An 18,763-nucleotide genomic window follows, 5' to 3' on the forward strand; every position below is an offset into this window, starting at 1 on the left:
AGGCAGCGGTGCGGGCGTCATCCGAGCTCTCGCGTACCTCAAGAGCTTCCCCGTCATCAACCTCCCCCATCACATCCCCCATCTCGCCCCCCTCTCAACCCCATTTTCTGCTCTTCTTTTTTGTTGATTAGCTCTGAACCTCTCCGTCTATCTGGATTGCTTTGAAATACCGCAATAATGGTGCGTAATAGGCGCCCTTTCTCCCATTGAACTTCTGGACTCTGGCTGACCGACTTCTCCCATCAGTCCAACCCCTTCGACATCAGTATGCCGGAACCCCGAACTCCGTGAAAATTAAATGGAATACTAACCGTTCTTCAGATGGCGGTGCCTGTGTCGCCATGGTGGGCAAGGACTGCGTCGCCATTGCCTGCGACCTCCGTCTGGGCATGCAATCCCTGACTATCTCCAATAACTTCCCCAAGATCTTCAACTACGCCCCATCCACTTACCTCGGCCTGACTGGCCTGGCCACCGATGTCAACACCGTCTCCGATCTTTTCCGCTACAAGGTCAACATGTACCGCCTGCGCGAGGAGCGCGATATCGCACCCCAGACTCTGGCCAACCTAGTGAGCTCATCGCTCTACGAGAAGCGTTTCGGTCCTTTCTTCGTCAGCCCCGTCCTGGCTGGTATCAACCCTACAACGGGGAAGCCGTTCATCTGTGGATTTGACAGCATTGGCTGTATCGATTTCGCCAAGGACTTCATTGTCAGCGGAACAGCAAGTGACCAGCTGTTCGGTACTTGCGAGGGTCTCTGGGAGCCCAATCTGGTGCGTATCATCGCTACTTCATCTAAATTTCCCGGCGCTAATATGATCTCCGTTCCTTTAGGAGCCTGAGGACCTCTTCGAGACAATCTCACAAGCGCTGCTTAGTGCCGTCGACCGAGATGCTCTCTCCGGTTGGGGTGCCCAGGTTTATATCATAGAGAAGGACAAGGTTACCCAGCGGCTATTGAAGGGACGACAGGATTAGAATTGGGGAAGTGGTTATTTTGGGCTTTCCGTTGGTTTGAGGGCAAATCCCGGCGTCTACGGTCTTCACTGGATGATATGTGCCGTGTACGGTCATCAAGAACGGGATAGCACGTCAGCGACGTGAGAGCGGTTGATATCTGAGCCGAAGGGCGCATATGTTCTTCGACTCCATATTTCTCTTACTCCTATCATGATAATTCAAAATCCGTTGTCACGTCACGACAGTGTTTCATTTTGCGTCATCATTTGAATCTTTAACATGATATCCAGGTCAATCTCGATTTCAGCATTCAATAGCCATCCCTGCCCGCCACAGCTCCGTAGGCCGGTCCATCCATACCCAGGAATGCCTTCAAATCAGCCGCCAGCAACTCTGGCACCTCCCAGGCAGCGAAATGACCACCATGGTCATACTCCGTCTCCCTAACCACATTTCCAATAGACCGATACCAAGCAAAAGGAAACATAATTAGTTCCTCTGCAAACTGCGCCACAGCAAAGCGCACATTCTGCGGAGCCCTCGCCCCAAATACCTGCCAAAGTGAAATATACCTCGAATCCACCTTTTCCAGCTTATCATCCTCACCTTCCCCCTCGGTCTGTTCATCATCCCGCTTCGGCGCCGAAGCCTCATAATATATCCTCGTCGACGCCATCGGCCCAGCAGTAGAAAAGTAATAAATACTCACCCAAGTCAAAATCTCCTCATCAGTCCAGGGATATCCATCCGACCAGGAATGCATCTTATCATAAATCCAAGCGAGCAAGCCAACAGGACTGTCATGAAGCCCATACCCCAGTGTCTGGGGCCGGGTCTCTTGCACTTTCATGTACGCATTTTCGCGGGTGAAATACCCCACTGACTTGGCAATGAAGTTGCGGTCTCTCGCTGAGAAGGGGACTGATAGGAGTGATTTTAGGAATTGGTAGGGACTTCGCCAGGGGTAAGGTGGGATGACGGGGATGAAGTTTAGGTGGATTGCTTGCGTGTGTTCTGGGTAGAATTGGGCTATGCTGCGTGCTATCATGCTGCCCCAGTCGCCACCTTGGATTGCTAGTTCGCATTAGTTGGAAGCTTGATTATTTGGTTGGGGGTGAGGAGTTCGGGCTTGCCGTATTCTTCGTAGCCTAGCGTTGTCATTACTTTGTGGAGGGTTTCGGCGTATTGGGCTAGTCCGAAGCCTCTCTGGGGTACTGTTAGTGTCATTATAGGTGAAATTATATGTGGAGTGTCTGGTACCTTGTTGACTCCCTGTGAGAAACCGAAATTGGGCAATGAGGGTGCCACAATGTCGAAGACTGGGCTATCCTCGTTGTCTTGAGTGAGCAGCGGGATCAGCTTGGTTGCTTCAAGGAAGCTTCCTGGCCCTATTGTACAAACAAATCAGTAAACGCAGAGTTAGGGGGAGTTTCAATAGCTTCCAGGATTCCTACATCCATGAATAAACAGCAATGGAATCGCATTGGGGTTCTCGCTGCGGTGATGCACGGCATGTATATCAAGCTTCCCGAACCCATCTACTCCCACTTTAACATTGACATGCTCGAATTGCTCGTTCAATTTGGTTTCTTGCGCACGCCAGTCAAAACTGTCACGCCAGACAGTGACAAGTCTCTTGATTTCATTGAGGGGAACACCCATATCCCAGCCCGAGGCATCGAGCTCATCGGGGAATGATGCGTGTTCCAGCTTCTGGTGGAGCCGCTGGAGTTGCTCGTCTGGGACAGCGATCGTGTATGGAGTTACAGAAGACATTGTATGTTAAGAATGAAGTTCAAGTTGGAAGAGATATTCAACATTAGTTTTCAGTTCCACTTAGTTATGTCACGTCGTACAAATGTTTGCATGCAGCGATGATCAGTCGATCTGTTTAGATATTACCTCGGTTTCACGATACTGGCTTGCATCAGCAAAATTTGTGTCTAGGTGGTAGAGAGGGTGGAGATAGAACCTATATCTTCTCTTTCAATCTCACTAATCTCACTTTGAATAGCTGTAGGTATTGACCGTCTCCCATACACTTCAATGACAGCATTCTGGCATGATGTCGTTAATATATCCAGATCCGGTCACGCCAAGTATAAACGCGCAATCTTGAGACGTTGCCCTAACTTTGTTCCCAGACATTGTTGACTGGGATTGGGATATGTCTATACCTCGATCTTGAAGAAAGAAATGACAAAGAAACAAAGAAAAAGGCACACATCAAATGACGTTGAAGATCTCACGATAATCCTTAAGAGGCATTGTTGACAAGCACCCCTGTCATGTACTGAGTACTTAGTAGAGGCAGAGTAACCCTCAGTATAACAAGTATCCAGTACCTGGCGGACCTGTTCTGGTCTAGATCGCCGATCCTACTAACGCGACCCCGTGCATCTCCGCAGGGATCGAGAAAAACACACACAAACACATCAAAAAGAAGGCGAGAACGAGATCTATAGGCTTTCTAGAAGTAATAAATTGATCAACCCGGCAGGAGTCCATCGTAAACCACTCGTACTTCAAAGAAATCGCCTGTTTCAGGCCGCCCGTGTCTAGACCGCCCCCATCGAACTAACGGAAAATCCCCTCTCCCCTCCTTCACTTGGACACTCTTCTCGAGATATATGGTGGATGTTGTTTTGATTCATCCAGCCATGGTTGTTGTCCTCAGTTAAAACAAAGAAAAGGACAACGGAGAACCCCAACTTCATTCCCTTTTACCACATGGACTATGCCCGACACGCCCGAGCCGGATGCCTCCAATCCTGTGCAACGTCCCACCATGGCCTTCCCCTCCTGCAAATCCGAGTGCATCCCTGATCTGAACGTACGTGACGACGATGTGCAACTCGACAAGGGAACATGGAATGACGGTGCCCAGACCGCTGCTATTGAACATCTGGTCACCCTCAAACAGGGGTTGAGAACCTCCGATACCGAGCTGTTCTGGAAACGGCTCATGGAAGATGTCACCTCGATCGCAAAAGCCCAGTATGGATTCGTGGCACGGAGGGTGCACGGAGGTGAGCCCATGCCAGAACTATGCGGGCGGCGCCCGTCCCTGTTTGGTGCCGCTTTCTACTACAACGATGGCTACCAGACAGTTGGTTTGCAGCGAAACAGGTATTTCGCAGGCGGGAACCCCTTGTTGCACATGGACCATGAACGGCCTTGTTTGATTCCTGAAAACCTCAGCTCCTTGGTATCCTTCGGCGACGATCAACTCCCCTTCGGCGCCGATGGCTATCTGGCAATTCCACTATTCGCGGCTGGAAAGTGCCTGGCGCACCTCGGGTTGATGTGGTCGAAAGACGGTCTTCGCAATCGAAGTCTGTCCTGGTCTTTTCTGGAGATGATTCTTCACTCGCTCGAAGACCTCATTGTGCAACGACTCCTCTCCGGCGAGGTGTTAGCAAACGGCCAGACCTCGCATAATCCCACTACAAATCCCTCGATCCCCCACCCCCACGATGTCGGCATTCACGAACACTCCCATTTCAACTCCCAACCCCTCAAACCCTACGCACGAAGTTTGTCACATGAATTACGGACCCCAATGCAGGGTGTGGTAGGCATGCTTGATGTTATGCATGCCACGGTACGCGAGGCGATGGAGAGCAAGACTCCCGTCAAATCTGGTGGCATATTTCAGGCCCTGAAAGAGGGAATTGAGATGGTGCAAGATAGTGCGAGACGAGCTGTTGAGGCAGCTGACAATGTCGTCCATGCGTACGATCTCAACATGCAGGTCCCTAAAACACCACAGCGAGAGGAAACCCAAATCCTAGGCGAACCCGCAATTCCTCCTATCCCCGAAATCCCCGAAACCCGCCCGAGCATATTCATTGAAGGAAACAATATCGCGGTCAATCCCTACAAACGGCGACGCAGTCTGCCACCCGAAATGAATCCAAGGCCGGCACGGAAGCAGAGACTCCGTGCGGCATCATCTCGACAAGAGCTGTCGCCCCGTAGTGAAGAAGTGAAGAATGCTGTCCATGAGAGTGACCAGATCGTTCATGCCACCCCCGCTCGCCAGATTGAAGCTGTCATGGCCAACATGGTCGATCCACGCCCATCTCTCGCCGTTCGACGATCCGCGCCTCACCTACTTTTGGAGGGCATCAATGTGAATTTGAGGGGCTCTGCTTTGCGCTTCACCAAGTTGCGGGATCTTCTCCGCTTGGTGATCAATGAGTCTCTTCACGTTGGTGGTCGACCTGAATCTGCAGTCAGCAATACAACCGATTTTGGCGAGAGGATTGAGATTCGGTCCCGCTCCTCGAATGGCGAATTGTTCACGCAGGTTGTAGACTGGTCTGTCGATCCAGCACTCCCTGACACCCTTCTTGCCGATGACCGTGACCTGGCCAAACTGATTTCATGCGTTTTCCTCAACGCAATCAAATTTACCAACAATGGCACCATCACCGTGTGCGCTACTATCGACCCCAAGAGAAATGACGTCCTCATTCTTGTCCGAGATACTGGCCCCGGAATCCCAGCTGCATTCCTACCAAACCTGTTTAAAGCGTTTGCTCGCGAAGACGCATCCACAACTAGGAGCAAAGACGGGTTGGGTCTTGGTCTTCTCGTGGCCAAGGGTCTCTCACGTAAGATGGGCGGCGATTTGACCTGTGAACGCTCGTCAACCTCAGGGCCCGATCGTGGCACGGAGTTCCAAATTCGTGTCCCTGTGAATCAACGCGAGGCTGATGGCCGACCCGCAACTCCCAATGAACGGACTCTGACACCACCCATAATAAACGAACAAGGAAGACAGGGCAGTTCTAGCAGTCTCATTTCCGAGCCTTCCTCCTCTTCTGTCTCACCTTTCATCCTCCCCCAAAATCCCCAGGTGCAGCAACCGACACCCAGTACTTCTGACGAGAACATGTCTCAAAGCTCAACACCCCCGCGTCGAGTATCACAACCCCGTCTACATCGAACAAACATATCTGCTGGCGATGTATACGACAAGAAGCTGGCAGAAAAGTATCCACTGCGCTTCCTTGTTGCAGAAGATAACCGAATCAACCGTCGTGTTCTTGTGAACATGCTTCGCAAACTTGGCTACCGCGATGTTCTCGAGGCAGCTGACGGCAAAGAAGCGGTTCAAATCGTGCATGGTATTCTGTCCGCAGCAAAACCGTCCAACGAACCCGAAGCCGATTCCAACAATGCGAACAGCATGCAAGGCGTAATCAGCGAGCCGCACGAGCCGACAAAGGTGAAAGCCATTGATGTGGTCTTGATGGATCTCTGGATGCCAGAAATGGACGGATACGAAGCCACCTCGCGCATCCTCCAGATGGTCGATAATCACCGAGACCAACATAATGCTTCCGAGCAACCAAAATTAAACAGCCCCGACTCAATGGAGATGGATCCCAAACCCATGATCTCCTCCGCACCCCCACCTCCAACCGTCTTGGCCGTCAGTGCAGATGTCACGGACGAAGCACTGAACCGTGCATCCCGGGTGGGGATTAAGGGCTACATGACGAAACCCTACAAACTCTCCGATCTTGAACGATTGATCCTCGAATTTTGTGGTGGCGCTGGCAAGCCCAACTTCTGAACAGTAATGTTCTAGTTGATATCACCATCAGAACATATTGCTTTCTTGTGGAAAAATTCTGCACACATCCCCATTTGTTTTTTCGTTTGGCCCAGGGGCCTCTCATTTCGAAACAAGACTGTGGATTTAGATGCTTTGCCTCTTTGTTTGCTTGCATGTCTTGTCCTTCTGTTCACGTTCACCTGCCATATACCATTTCGGCTTTTTTGACACTATTTTGTTTATTACCTCCTTCTTGGATATAATGATTGATGATAAAATCTCAAGTGAACATTCTGCTATATAACGCCATGCAATGCATACTTACATTCATGTCCTTTGGATAAACGTCTTCTTAATAATGATATTGTTAGCGTGACCTAGATCCGAACAGTCATTTACAAATTGCCTATACCTCCTAGTTGAGACGAGACGATACTGACGACCCTACGCTCCTACTTGCATGTTGTGACAGTTTCTTTAGCAAAGTTAAGGATATAGAAGGCGGGTACTGCCGGTACGGCCCGCAGCCCCAATGTACATGGTCTCGTTGGCAGGACCATCCATGGGTCCATCGCGAAAGCTGACGGGTGATTAAGCATTTAGCCATAAGCAGTAACTTCCACTGGCAGTATGAGATTTCCCTAGATGAAGTCTAGGCTAGATGAAGTCTAGGGGATGAAGTCTAGGAAGTAACGGTAAGCCCGCGCGGGGGATGGTGTCTTTTGCAGCCCAATTGGAGATAGCCCAATTGTCACCTACAACCTACAGGATCTAGAGCATAGTTAGCCAATGATTAAGCATCTAACTGTAAAATGAGACCACCACTGGTAGGCACGCAGATTTCATCGGTGACCTCCGCATAGTTTACAGCTCAAAGCGGCAGCTTCCGACGGCTTGAGAACCCAGCGTGATAACGTGGTGCTTCTCCAACCAGATTAGCTCAGATAGCAAGGATCTACTGTGTACGGAGGGCTTTAGACAAGCTAGAAAGCGTTGGTAACCGGAAGTTTGGAAAAGTAAGATAGGCTGTCGATTCTCGGCAGTCTCCGTTGAAAGCTTGAAAGATTATAGAGCCTGAGGCTGTGCTATAACTCCACCGAAGAGAATTGGGAAAGGCCTTGAATGACGGTTCTCCGGCTAGAAAATGGGAATGGATCCTGCGTCTATACGGAAGAAATACACATCAAGAAATCTGATTTTCCCTCCTCGTGTGCTCGCAGCATTTCGTTCTTGGGATTGCATAACCATATGTCCGAAATGATAGAAATCAAGACACATCCGTCGAGTATACAGGAACCAAGTGCCAACAGCCAAAGAAACGACAAGCAAGCTGTAGAGAAAGTATCGAAGTCTTCTGCCAGTGAAATTCAAGATGTTCCCAACGGGGGCCTGAAAGCCTGGCTGCAAGTGCTCGGAACTTTCTTCATATTCTTCAACACCTGGTGAGTTTTCTATCTTTCATAACGCTGTCACAAAGGGTTTTTTTAACCTTTTTGGGCTGTAGGGGAATACTGAACACATTCGGGGCTTATCAGACGTACTACGAAACAGGGCAATTGTATACCACATCGTCGTCCAACATCTCCTGGATAGGCTCCGTTCAATCCTCCTTGCTTTTGATCCTCGGGCTTGTGACTGGACCGCTATACGATGCTGGATATTTCCACGCGCTTTTATACAGCGGGTCCTTTATGATTCTTCTGGGGCAGATGATGACCAGTCTTTGTCATGAGTATTACCAAGCGCTCCTTGCGCAGGGCTTTTGCATCGGCATCGGGGTGGGACTTATCTTCATCCCTAGTGTTGCAATTCTGTCTACCTACTTCGGCTCCAAATTAGCTCTTGCGAATGGCATAGCCGCAGCTGGAAGTGGTCTGGGTAAGCATAAACGAGCTACAACCTGATCGGTTACTAATATCAAATCTCCTCTAGGGGGGATATTGTACCCTATCATCTTCCACAGACTATGCGACAAAATTGGATTTGGCTGGACTGTCCGAGCAATTGGGCTTGTCATATTCGTGACTCAACTTATCCCACTCGCACTCTTTAGAGTCCGAGTCATACCTTCTAGCAAGAGGAAGCCAATGGACCTTCTTGCTTTCAAAGAGCCAGCCTATACCTTTTTTGTTCTCGGAGGCTTACTTACTTTCACTTCTTTGAATATACCCTTCTTCTACATCCAGTCTTATGCCATTTACGAGGGGATATCCGCTGATAAAATGGGATTCTATCTTCTTTCTATCATTACCACCGGCTCAGTCTTTGGCCGAATTTTCCCCAACTTCTTTGCCAATCATATCGGCCCCTTTAACATCATTTCTTTGTGTACCATTATATGTGGCGCTTTGATGTTTGCCCTGGTGAACTTATCCAGTCTGGCGGGCATGGTGGTTGTCTCGTTGCTGTACGGCTTTTTCTCGGGGGCTTTTGTTTCATTGCCCCCAACCTGTTTTGTGCAACTTTCCCCAGATCGAAGTCTTATCGGAACAAGAATGGGCATGGGATATGCAGTCATGACGATAGGCAACTTGATTGGCACGCCTGTAGCAGGTGCTATCCTGCAAAATGAAGGGTTCAACCCAATGTGGATCTTTGGGGGAGTTATGTCGATTGCAGGAGGGTTAATTATGATGGCCAGTCGGAACATTCAAGGGCAATGGAAGTCACTTGCTAGGGTGTAAGGATTCACTTGACGGATGTTGAACTGTTCTATGTTTCGCAGAACAAGCTGCTTCGCGTTGTCTTGCTAAGTTCGCCGGCCATTAGAAGATATTATCTTCGTAATTTTAGGTTCGAGTAATCTGTACGCTTTGCTCAATCTATATTCATCGAACAGCTGTTGGACAGACCTTTATCATGCTAAGTTAGGGCTAACTATTCCCGAGACTAAAGGAAATTTGTATTGGTCCAGTCATTTACCCAATATACGAGGACAGCTGACCTGGAGGATTTACAAGGATAACGGAAATAGAAGAAAAAGGCTATCATTACATCCATTATCAATTCGACACCGCTCCAAGCACTCCGCAGTCTTTTTTTTGTTGCGTTGTTTTGCTAATCCAGTCTGCTGACCATGAATAACCCAACTATTTAAATAGCCTGGAATCTTTCTAGCCAACATTGACTGATATATCGCTCGCAAACAAACAGTATAAAATCGAATCCCATGGGTAAACTTTGGTCAATATTTGCGTAAACTAACGTGGCCGTAGCAAAGATGAAAGGCACATGCAAGGCATTAGAAACGAGGTATGTGGCAGGGAAAATGGCAACAAAAAAATCCTAAGTCAACTTCTGCTTGATGAAGAATGACCGCAGGTGCGAGAGTTGCCAGGCGCAAGCGGCGGAAAGGACGGCCAGCTGGATAAGAGTCCAGCGAACAACGCGAGAGTTGGTGGTTTCGGACTGGTCACGGAACTCGGACTCGCGTTCCTAAGCAATTCGCATTAGTAAATGCATTATTCAATCTACTGCAAAGACCCGCAATTTGATAGCGAGTCTTCCACTGGAATGGGGGTCACTTACCCGCTGGTACACCTGCTCACGACGGATATCGTGCAACCGGCTGTTCAGATCCTTGACGCGCTGCACAATGTCCTTCATCTTGTCCTTGTCCTCGGTTTCGATCTTGCTGGTCTCACCAATGGCAATGTCAACGCTGACCTTCACAGCACCAAGAGAAGAAGACATGAAACCGGAGGTGGCATCGGTCTCCGGTGTAAAGCAAATTCTGTGCTGGCCAGCGTCGGCAGCGGAGAAGTGGAAGCGGCCAGAGTGGCTGTCGCGCTTGGAAACAACTCGGTGGTCATTGTCGAAGGTCTCCTCAACGGTGATGAGCACCTTCATGTTGTGATCGATTGCGTAGGTGTTGGTCTGAGGTTGGATGACATGTGTCTCGAAGCGGCCTGTTCATCGTTCAAAATTTGCCCATTAGCTTTCACTTTGATACAAGCATCAAACATGGTGTCGTACCGGCCACGAGGGTATCCTTGGGCAGGTCCTCGAAGAAGCACTTCGTTTGCCTGCCCTCCATGTAGAAGTACAAGGCATTAGTGGGGACCAGGAGAGAGAGAAAAGAGAGAAGAGTCAAGGCTGACGCCAGCCATGAGGATGTCCCAGAGAAAGCCATGGTGAAGGAGTGGGCAATTGGAGAGTCGCTATTCCAAGTATCTCCGCGAAGGTGTCAACATCAGGGACCGTGGCACTTCACCGCCTGCCGTCTGCGGAATCCACCCTTACCAACGGGAAACCTCTGTCGACTTGGTCTTCAATTTACTGCTTCTCTGTTCTTTGTTTCATCAAGACAAACGCGATATCCCCTTTTAATAAGCCGCCTCATTGCCTAGAATTTCCCCCATAACCAACAGCTCGATTTACCGCGTCGCGCCGGAGCAGAATTTCCACCCGACCGAATCGCCACAATGGCCGCGGCCGCCGATGTTCGCGACATGCTGGATTTGCCCGCAGAAGGGCAGCCCAGACCACACAAGAAGCAGAAAGTGGTTGAAAAGCGACCAGGTTCGTACTGTTTGCACCGCTGGGAATAGGACGAATGACTGACAGTCTCCGTTGTAGAGGGGATCACTCGCGAACTGTACGCGCTATTGGGCGAAAGAGCGCCCCCAATCGCGATTAATGAGAATAAATACAAGGGTCGCCCAAAATGGATGAATAAATTGCGCGTCCGGCCGTGGTATGTTCTGATATTGATTATCGTGAGATCCGAGTAAATGCTGATATGAGGTTGCGTATAGGAGCATGACACCATTCACCAACAACGCTCGCTCCGATGGCTTAGTTTTGAACCACTGGCAGAGAAAACACGAGTCAGCAAGGCCCCCCGTACCTGCGCCGGCACCTGAAGGGTCTGAGATGGAAGTCGATCAACCAAAGGAAGACGGGGAGGACGCCCCCAAGCCACCGGAGCAGGAATACGCTTTCGCCAAATACAACATCAAACCGCGCTTACCCAAGCGATACACAGACGACGAGTATGCGCGACTCCTGAAAAGCGAAGACTGGTCTCGTGAAGAAACCGACTACTTGGTGGATCTGGTTACTGAATATGATATTCGATGGGTAGTCATCGCGGATCGATACGACTACCAACCACCAATGGATACGGAGCCAGATGCCAATGCAATTGTATCAGCCAAGCAGTTCCGAACAATGGAACAAATGAAGGCACGGTACTACTTCATTGCTGCGACCATGCTTTCGCTGGAACACCCTCCTTCCGAGATGTCGGAGGCAGAATTTGAACTACACGAGAAGATGCTAAAGTTCGAGCCAGACCGGGAACGGGATCGCAAGGAGCTAGCCGCTCTCCAGCTTAACCGCACAGCTGACGAAGTCCGAGAGGAGGCAATGCTCCTCGAGGAGCTTAAGCGCATCACCAGCAACGAGCAGAGCTTCATCACTGAACGTCGCGAACTCTACTCTCGCCTTGAGGTCCCGATCAGCGTTGGAAACACGACCATGTACCAGTCCAGCGCAGGCCTATCTCAGCTCCTACAAACCCTCTTGCAAGCCGACAAGAGCAAGAAACGTCGCTCCATTCTCGGCGACGGCGCCATCCCTAGTCCCGCTGGCCAGACACCCACCCACACTGGTGGACTCGGCCGCGCCGAAACCCCTGTCACCCAAGCCGCAAACAAGAAAGGCTCCATGGCCTCAAGGGAAACCCAACAAAACGTGCGAACTCTCACCCCAGCTGAGGAAGCCAGGTACGGCGTTCAGCACCACGAGCGTGTTACGGCAGGTGTCAACTTCCGAAGCGACCGTGCCCAGCGCCTCACTCAGGCCAAGTCCAATGTGCAAACACAAAAACTGGCCAGCGCCCTCTCCGAACTCGAAATCCCTGTCCGTCTCTTCATGCCTACTGAGCGTGTATGCAAGGACTTCGAGAAACTTATCCAGTCCGTTAACCTGCTACTTGATGCCCGCAAGGTTTCCGAGAAGGTCGAAAGCGAGATCCGTGTTCTTGAGGCTGCAAAGGCAGAGCGCGAGCGCAAGTACAGAGAGGCCAATGGTATCCCAGAGCCGGAACCTGCTCACCCCCAGGTCAAGACTGAGGCCGAAGATGGTGATGCAAGTGTCCTGAACCCGTCTGCTGGTGGTGCTCAAGCCCAGTCCACAATTGGCAACTCTGCACAAGATCATGCCCACGGTGCGGAAGGTAACCACAAGCGGTCTGCTAGTGTGCTAAGTGGCACAAGTGAGAGCAACAAGCGGCAGCGGAGGTAGATTGTTTCCTACTGCTACTTTGTGTGCACTGTGGCTGGATGTACGATGTGTATTTGGGATATTACCCTTTCTTCTTTCTGTACGATTAATGACATCTGGCGGGGAAACATATGCATAATTCAATCAACTTTGTTCCTGCGGGTAACAATAACCTCGATACAGAATCCATCACTGTAAGAATGCTTTTCGTGTGCCCAGATACTAATATACCTCAATGCATCAGTTCGTTCGCCATCACTCTGCCTCAACCACTAGACTAGTCCGGCTAGCCCATTTGCTGCCAGAGAATGCCCCTGGCATCTCAATGCATTCCTGATACGCACTCGCCAACTCTTCTGCCATATCACTCCGGGTGGAGTTTGTTCGTCCCAATCCTTGACGGTCACTGCCTTGGTACTTGACCGATGAGTCCTGGGATGCCTCTTTCGGATAGAGCTTCGAACGCCGCTTGCTGTTCCTGTTCCTAGAGAATTTCAAGATCCAACGTCCGCTTCGAGAACGCGTCGGTGTCTCTTCCACTTGATCTGCACTTCCGTCGTTCCGCGAGTCGCAGTACACGGATTGAGGCTGATTTGCCTGATCCATTGAGAATCGCCGTTGTACCAGCGGTGGGCCTTCTTGGAAGGGGTTTAGTTCTTCGCTCTTGAGGTTGCTGACAGGGTTGATCTTGAGGGGCCGTGGCTTATCCCTGCCGCGGCTATTTTTAGTCCATCGACCCAGAAAGATTTCCGCATCTTCGACATAGCCAACAGCCTTAGGTGGGATAGGCCCATTTTTTTGCTCTCGTACCGGGAATGGACTACGAGAATTTCCAGCAGACATTTGATCTGCTGCTAGATCTACTGCCAGAGGCGCGTCGTTGTAACCTCGCACTGAACGGCTTCTGATTCTTGCCCATAAATCCGGAGTCAAAATGGGCTCGTCCAAGGCATTGGCAGGACTTTTGGGATTGGACAAGCGGCGTCCACCAGGAGAATCGCAAGACCGGCCCTGTTCTGGAGAACACGAATGAGTTGATTGTGCCATGTCGGATACATGATGGAGAGACCCCTTCATTTCCCGCGTTTGAATATCACCAGGTGTTGGTTCTGGGGTCAGATTGCGCCAGCCTCCGTTTGGAAGTAAACTGCCGGTTCCATCAACTTGCGATGGTCCCGCCTCGACATTGTCCACCATGGCATATCCGTACCCCATCCGTCGGCCTCCAGTCATCCATCCCGGACTGACCTTGCGCTGCCCTGCACTTTCGCTGGGCATGTCTTGATCCTGGACCAATATCAGGTTGCTATCGCCAAACTGCTCAACAAATCTCCCCTTCGGCCACTCGGTTCCCAAATATTGCTTGTTGCCGACATGAGCCTTGTCAAGCATATCTGGATGAAAGATTGGCATTTTGCTTCTGAAGTTTGCTGGACGAGCTCTGATTGACTGCGCGGCTGGGGATGCTTCTCCTGAAGGGTTGCTGCTTTGTCGGGAGTAGAAAGAGGAAACGTCTCGTTTGTGAAACATTGCCTGCTTGTGAGCTTCGAGACCCACGATTGTTGATGCTTCTGACTTTGCGGGCGAGGTCACATTTTCTTGAGACGTCATGAGCCACCCGTATCTGTTTTGATGCGCAAGATCTGACATGGATGGATTGGCTGATGTCTGTCCGGATCTTATGGCTGTCGTTGCGACTCTCTGCGAGATATCCATGTCGCCTAGGCGTGGGACTCGAGTCTCCTGACTTGTTCCATGCGAGTCCGGTTGCGGTCTTGTTTTGAAAACGGACAACTCTTGGGGCTGGTTGTATACAGACCCTGAAGATGCCGTGCGATAACCTTGGGGGCCCCCTCCCATATAATGGAGCCAATCAGCCCCGAGACCATGAAGATTCTCACCACTGCTCCCAACATTGTCCCCCCGAGCACGAAGATGCTCTTGACTTGGCGCAACATCTTGGCTGGGGTGTAGACTCGGAAGCGATTTGGTAAAGGCGTTTTGTTGGCCCGATCGGTCATCCCCAAATGACGACACAGATTGACTGTTCGTTCCTTCAGTTGCAGGTTTAAAATGAGCTCCTCGTGGTCGACCTCTCAAACTTCCCGGGGGAGTAGGTACGAAATGCATGCCAAATGGAGGCTCAAGACCGTTTGCATGAGACCGAACTCTGTTGTTAGCCCACTGCTCTGAGTGATTTCGATCGCGACTTCGCTCTATAATATCATTCAACCCCATTCTGCGGAAGGCTGGACTATTGGGCGATGCGCTCAAGGGGCCGGGATACTGTGGACTTCCAATACACTGAGCATCACTGTCGTAACCTCGTGCACTCATTAGACTGCTTCCCTCATCCACAAGTACTGACATCTCTGTTCTAACTTTGGGTGTGCTTGACTTTGGCTTTATCCCAAACGGAAAGATCGTGCGATATCCCGAAGACTGCCTCGATTCTATCGAGAATCGACGCCGGAGCCTGCGCGAAAAGCTTGTGGATCTTCGTTTCGGGTCTTGAGGATGGGCTGGCCTCGTTTCCGTGTGCTCTGTGATATTCATGTCAGACAGAACTCGCCAGAACTAGACATGGGAACCTTGCCTTGCGATCGTAGGGCCTGCTCATTCTCTCCAGGTTGATCAAAATTGGAGGGAGAGACATATCGTCTGTAAAGACGAGGACACATAAGAAAAAACATGGCTGAAAGAATATTTACAAGATGAGGTTTGCTGTGACTGCTGTTCTCTGCCTTTGGGCTGACATGGAAGAAGGCGCAGGTTAAACCACTCGTGCCTTCTTCACTGCACATTCCCACATCTTTAGCACACATCCTCTCATAAACATGCACTTCTTATAATGATCATATTGTCATTGCGATCTAGCATATGTACTTACCACGACTTCCAGCCGTATTTAACAGAATTGTCGAGGTGGTCAGAAACAAGTCTGTACCTGTGCCCTAATCAGACGCCAAATTGGCTCTGATGCGTGATTCTTAGGGATAGAAGTCGCTTCTCCAAAGTTCAATGTCTTTTCAAACTAGTCTGGAGACCATCCGAAAAAGCTTCCATTCATCCTCGATCGGATGGACTGGTACCCTTGACTATGATGTACAGGATCAAATGGTGTCCGAGATGCTCTATTATCCTATGAATTCAGTAATAGTCAGGCACGCCTGCACTGCCGTTCGTTCACTAGAGCCTATAATGATATGGAGATGGGAACCCTGCCTCCACGGCAAGCTCTTGCTCAGGGACTACAAGCTCTGCGGAAATCCGTTGGTAAAGTGGGAGATAGCACAGTTGTTGAATCTCCATTCATGCCTGATTATGGATGCAATATCCCGATTGAAGAGAACACTTTTGTTAATTTTATGTGCGCTTTGTTATCACTTTCATTCATTTGGGCAAGAACCTGTGCATTATCTCAAAGGAATACTAACTGTTCATAGTTGCACGATTCTGGACACTAGTATCATTGTCATCGGCAGTGGTGTGCAGATAGCTTCCAATATAAGCATTCTATCTGCTGGCCGTGAGACATGTGTTTTGTCCCGACAAATGTTCCTTGAGTTTGGCCTTCCTGTATACATTGAAGATGATGTCATGCTGGGCGCAAATGTGATCATCATGCACGGAGTCACGATTGGAAAAGGGTCTACAATTGGAGCTGGCTCGACAGCGATGAAGGCTATACCACCTTACTGTGTGGCAGTGGGAACTCCGGCTCGAGTGATCAAAAAGGTTCCTACACTGGAGGAGTTGCAAGATCCAGAAAACCCATTTCGAAGCGCTGTTGCAGTATGTAGCAAACATGCCACGATCACTATTTGGTAATAGGAGTATCCGATAATCAATCATGAATTTTTTCGCTTCTGAAAATGTTCTTGGCTTTGTTTGCCTAAGGGGGAGGCATATATCAACCAGCTTAATGCTTAGCTCGTTGGACTTGAAACGAGCCTTCAAAGCAACCTGCAGATGTCTCAATCTGATCACAAGGAATCTTTGATTGGAAACTCGAATCTACCAATGGCGGGGGAGGGGCTCCCCCAGGGCTGATTCACTCCATGACTATTTGATGCATGAAGCTAGGGGTGACACGGATTGACGAATAAACTCAGGGCTGAAAAAAACATAACGAACACCCCCTATTTTTCTCCTTTCGGCGTATTGACTCTTCCACACTCATGACGATTCTTTTCCCCAATCAATTCGCATTTGCAGGTTCACCATGCGACCTTCCGTTGGCCTCGCGGCTCAAGCAGTCTTAACGCAACCGCATGTTGGCATTAAGAACTTATTTACATTGTCCGTCACGAACTGCTTGAACCCTGTGTGTAACTGGTGTAATAAATGGACTGACCTGAGAAAATTGGCCCTGCAGCGGCGATTCCTATACAAGCACGGGCTTCAATACATTTGGGCCACAGCCATCGCCGTCTAACCCTTTAGGCAATCCACTGCTTGGCCAGGGCTCTGCGACCGACGGACTCAATTGGGTCGGTTTTACCGCGGCTACATACAATACCAGTCTGCTCTTCGCGTACGATTTGGCCGTATATGGCGCTTCGATTGACAACAAGATCGTGTCTGCCGTGCCACATGACCTTGTTTACCAAGTTGAGACTAGTTTTCGCGAGCGATACTGCAAGAGTAATGAGAATCCACAAAAATGGGACTCAGAAGATACTGTTTTTGCTATTTGGATCGGAATCAACGAGTATGTTGGCCTCTCATCTTGGGCTCCCACCAGTCACAGGCTAATTCCGATTGATTCACAGCATAGAAATGTCCTACGAGCGAGATGATACCGATGAGGGTTTGACTTATCTTTTCCAACGACATTTGCAACTGGCTGAGACTATGTACAATTGTGGAGCCCGTCGATTCTTACTGATGAACGTGCCTCCCGTGAGTCGCGCACCTACGTACCTGAAAAGGGACGCGTGGCAGCGAGACGCCCACCAAACCATGGTGGAGAAATTCAATACCAGGTTAACTCTTGAGACGGGAAAATTTCAGCGGAGGTTTCCAAATGTGAGTGATATCCTTGCTGGATTTGATTGCCGGACAACGGAGACAACAGAAGACTGACCTATAACTCTTTGCAGTCGTCAACTTTACTGTATGATTCATGGTCCTTTTTCACGCGAGTAATTGATCATCCGACTGAGTATGGATTTGATGCCGATACCGCTTGCATTGGGGATGGGTGTTTATGGTGGGATTCATATCATCCTACTTCTGCGGTCCACTCGTTACTGGCCTTGGATCTTCAGAAAGTGGTATTCTCATGATCCAACAACCAAATTCATGCCAAGGAAAATGTGCGAGATAGAATGTGACTGTGTTGGGCGCTCCGTGCTATCTTGAAGGGACTTTAATACGTTGAAATATGACAAAATACAATAATTTCGTTCGACATGGCTGTCTTGATTTCTTCCATAGATCTAGAGCACGGATCGACAGATAGTTATCGAGTTCAAACACAAGCGAACATTTAGTGCATTGTCCGGATAAATTCATGCATGGAATGAGCTGCCTTGGCTTCCTAAACGGAAAAACAAGCCAACCAACTCATGTTCCCTGTCGACATGACCGAGCATAACGCCTGATATAATGGATATTTCAAAACATTCAACCCTTTTTGTGACGAAGGATTGTTTTATATAGATATTTGTCTAGCTTTAGACTGCAGTACAAACTACAGTATGAAGACATTCAGCATTCTTTTCAAGGAGTGGATAGAGTGACATGTACAGTCAGGACTGATTGAGGTACATGATGCGATTGACAAGCTTTTCCCGTGTACCTGTAAGGTGCACTCAGAAAGTTTGACATCTTAGTGTAGCATCCCAAATCACTAGTGATAACGAAGAACTGCCTTCAATTGGATGACACTATAGAGTTACACAGCGTTGTGCCTTCTGGGGCTATCAAGACATTCGGGGCAATGTCCTCCAAGGGAGAGAATACATCTTGTATGGTAATTGCTTTTTCTTTGAAGAT

The 18,763-nt window shown here is 49.5% G+C and overlaps 8 protein-coding genes across 8 annotated transcripts; 5 read left to right on the forward strand and 3 right to left on the reverse strand.

The window, feature by feature from the left end:
- Window positions 1–177: 177 nt before the first annotated feature.
- Window positions 178–981, forward strand: pup3 (proteasome core particle subunit beta 3; the record flags this gene model as incomplete). The annotated part of the gene is made up of 4 exons (XM_058458637.1): window positions 178–180; window positions 247–265; window positions 322–776; window positions 838–981. The coding sequence occupies 4 exons, from the start codon at window positions 178–180 to the stop codon at window positions 979–981; spliced, it is 621 nt and encodes a 206-aa protein (XP_058324859.1).
- Window positions 982–1,273: 292 nt separating this feature from the next.
- Window positions 1,274–2,739, reverse strand: N7508_000553 (epoxide hydrolase; the record flags this gene model as incomplete). The annotated part of the gene is made up of 4 exons (XM_058458638.1): window positions 1,274–2,037; window positions 2,097–2,169; window positions 2,224–2,351; window positions 2,418–2,739. 4 exons carry the CDS (start codon window positions 2,737–2,739, stop codon window positions 1,274–1,276), a joined length of 1,287 nt encoding a protein of 428 aa, XP_058324860.1.
- A 961-nt stretch (window positions 2,740–3,700) lies between these two features.
- Window positions 3,701–6,550, forward strand: N7508_000554 (ATP-binding response regulator; the record flags this gene model as incomplete). Its single annotated transcript, XM_058458639.1, has 1 exon — window positions 3,701–6,550. One exon carries the CDS (start codon window positions 3,701–3,703, stop codon window positions 6,548–6,550), a length of 2,850 nt encoding a protein of 949 aa, XP_058324861.1.
- A 1,230-nt stretch (window positions 6,551–7,780) lies between these two features.
- N7508_000555 (MFS general substrate transporter) lies at window positions 7,781–9,216 on the forward strand (the record flags this gene model as incomplete). Its single annotated transcript, XM_058458640.1, has 3 exons — window positions 7,781–7,974; window positions 8,037–8,410; window positions 8,465–9,216. 3 exons carry the CDS (start codon window positions 7,781–7,783, stop codon window positions 9,214–9,216), a joined length of 1,320 nt encoding a protein of 439 aa, XP_058324862.1.
- A 601-nt stretch (window positions 9,217–9,817) lies between these two features.
- Window positions 9,818–10,664, reverse strand: N7508_000556 (p24 family protein; the record flags this gene model as incomplete). The annotated part of the gene is made up of 3 exons (XM_058458641.1): window positions 9,818–9,967; window positions 10,061–10,440; window positions 10,508–10,664. 3 exons carry the CDS (start codon window positions 10,662–10,664, stop codon window positions 9,818–9,820), a joined length of 687 nt encoding a protein of 228 aa, XP_058324863.1.
- A 292-nt stretch (window positions 10,665–10,956) lies between these two features.
- N7508_000557 (SANT/Myb-like DNA-binding domain-containing protein) lies at window positions 10,957–12,781 on the forward strand (the record flags this gene model as incomplete). Its single annotated transcript, XM_058458642.1, has 3 exons — window positions 10,957–11,053; window positions 11,111–11,228; window positions 11,290–12,781. The coding sequence occupies 3 exons, from the start codon at window positions 10,957–10,959 to the stop codon at window positions 12,779–12,781; spliced, it is 1,707 nt and encodes a 568-aa protein (XP_058324864.1).
- Window positions 12,782–13,015: 234 nt separating this feature from the next.
- Window positions 13,016–15,130, reverse strand: N7508_000558 (uncharacterized protein; the record flags this gene model as incomplete). The annotated part of the gene is made up of 1 exon (XM_058458643.1): window positions 13,016–15,130. One exon carries the CDS (start codon window positions 15,128–15,130, stop codon window positions 13,016–13,018), a length of 2,115 nt encoding a protein of 704 aa, XP_058324865.1.
- Window positions 15,131–15,873: 743 nt separating this feature from the next.
- N7508_000559 (sugar O-acetyltransferase) lies at window positions 15,874–16,591 on the forward strand (the record flags this gene model as incomplete). The annotated part of the gene is made up of 2 exons (XM_058458644.1): window positions 15,874–16,130; window positions 16,207–16,591. Coding segments are annotated over 2 exons (642 nt in total), but the record flags the coding sequence as incomplete, so codon positions are not given.
- Between the last annotated feature and the right edge of the window lie 2,172 nt (window positions 16,592–18,763).

This window comes from Penicillium antarcticum (genome assembly GCF_028974205.1).
Source record: "Penicillium antarcticum strain IBT 31339 chromosome Unknown utg000001l_segment0_segment0, whole genome shotgun sequence".
Taxonomy (NCBI): domain Eukaryota; kingdom Fungi; phylum Ascomycota; class Eurotiomycetes; order Eurotiales; family Aspergillaceae; genus Penicillium; species Penicillium antarcticum.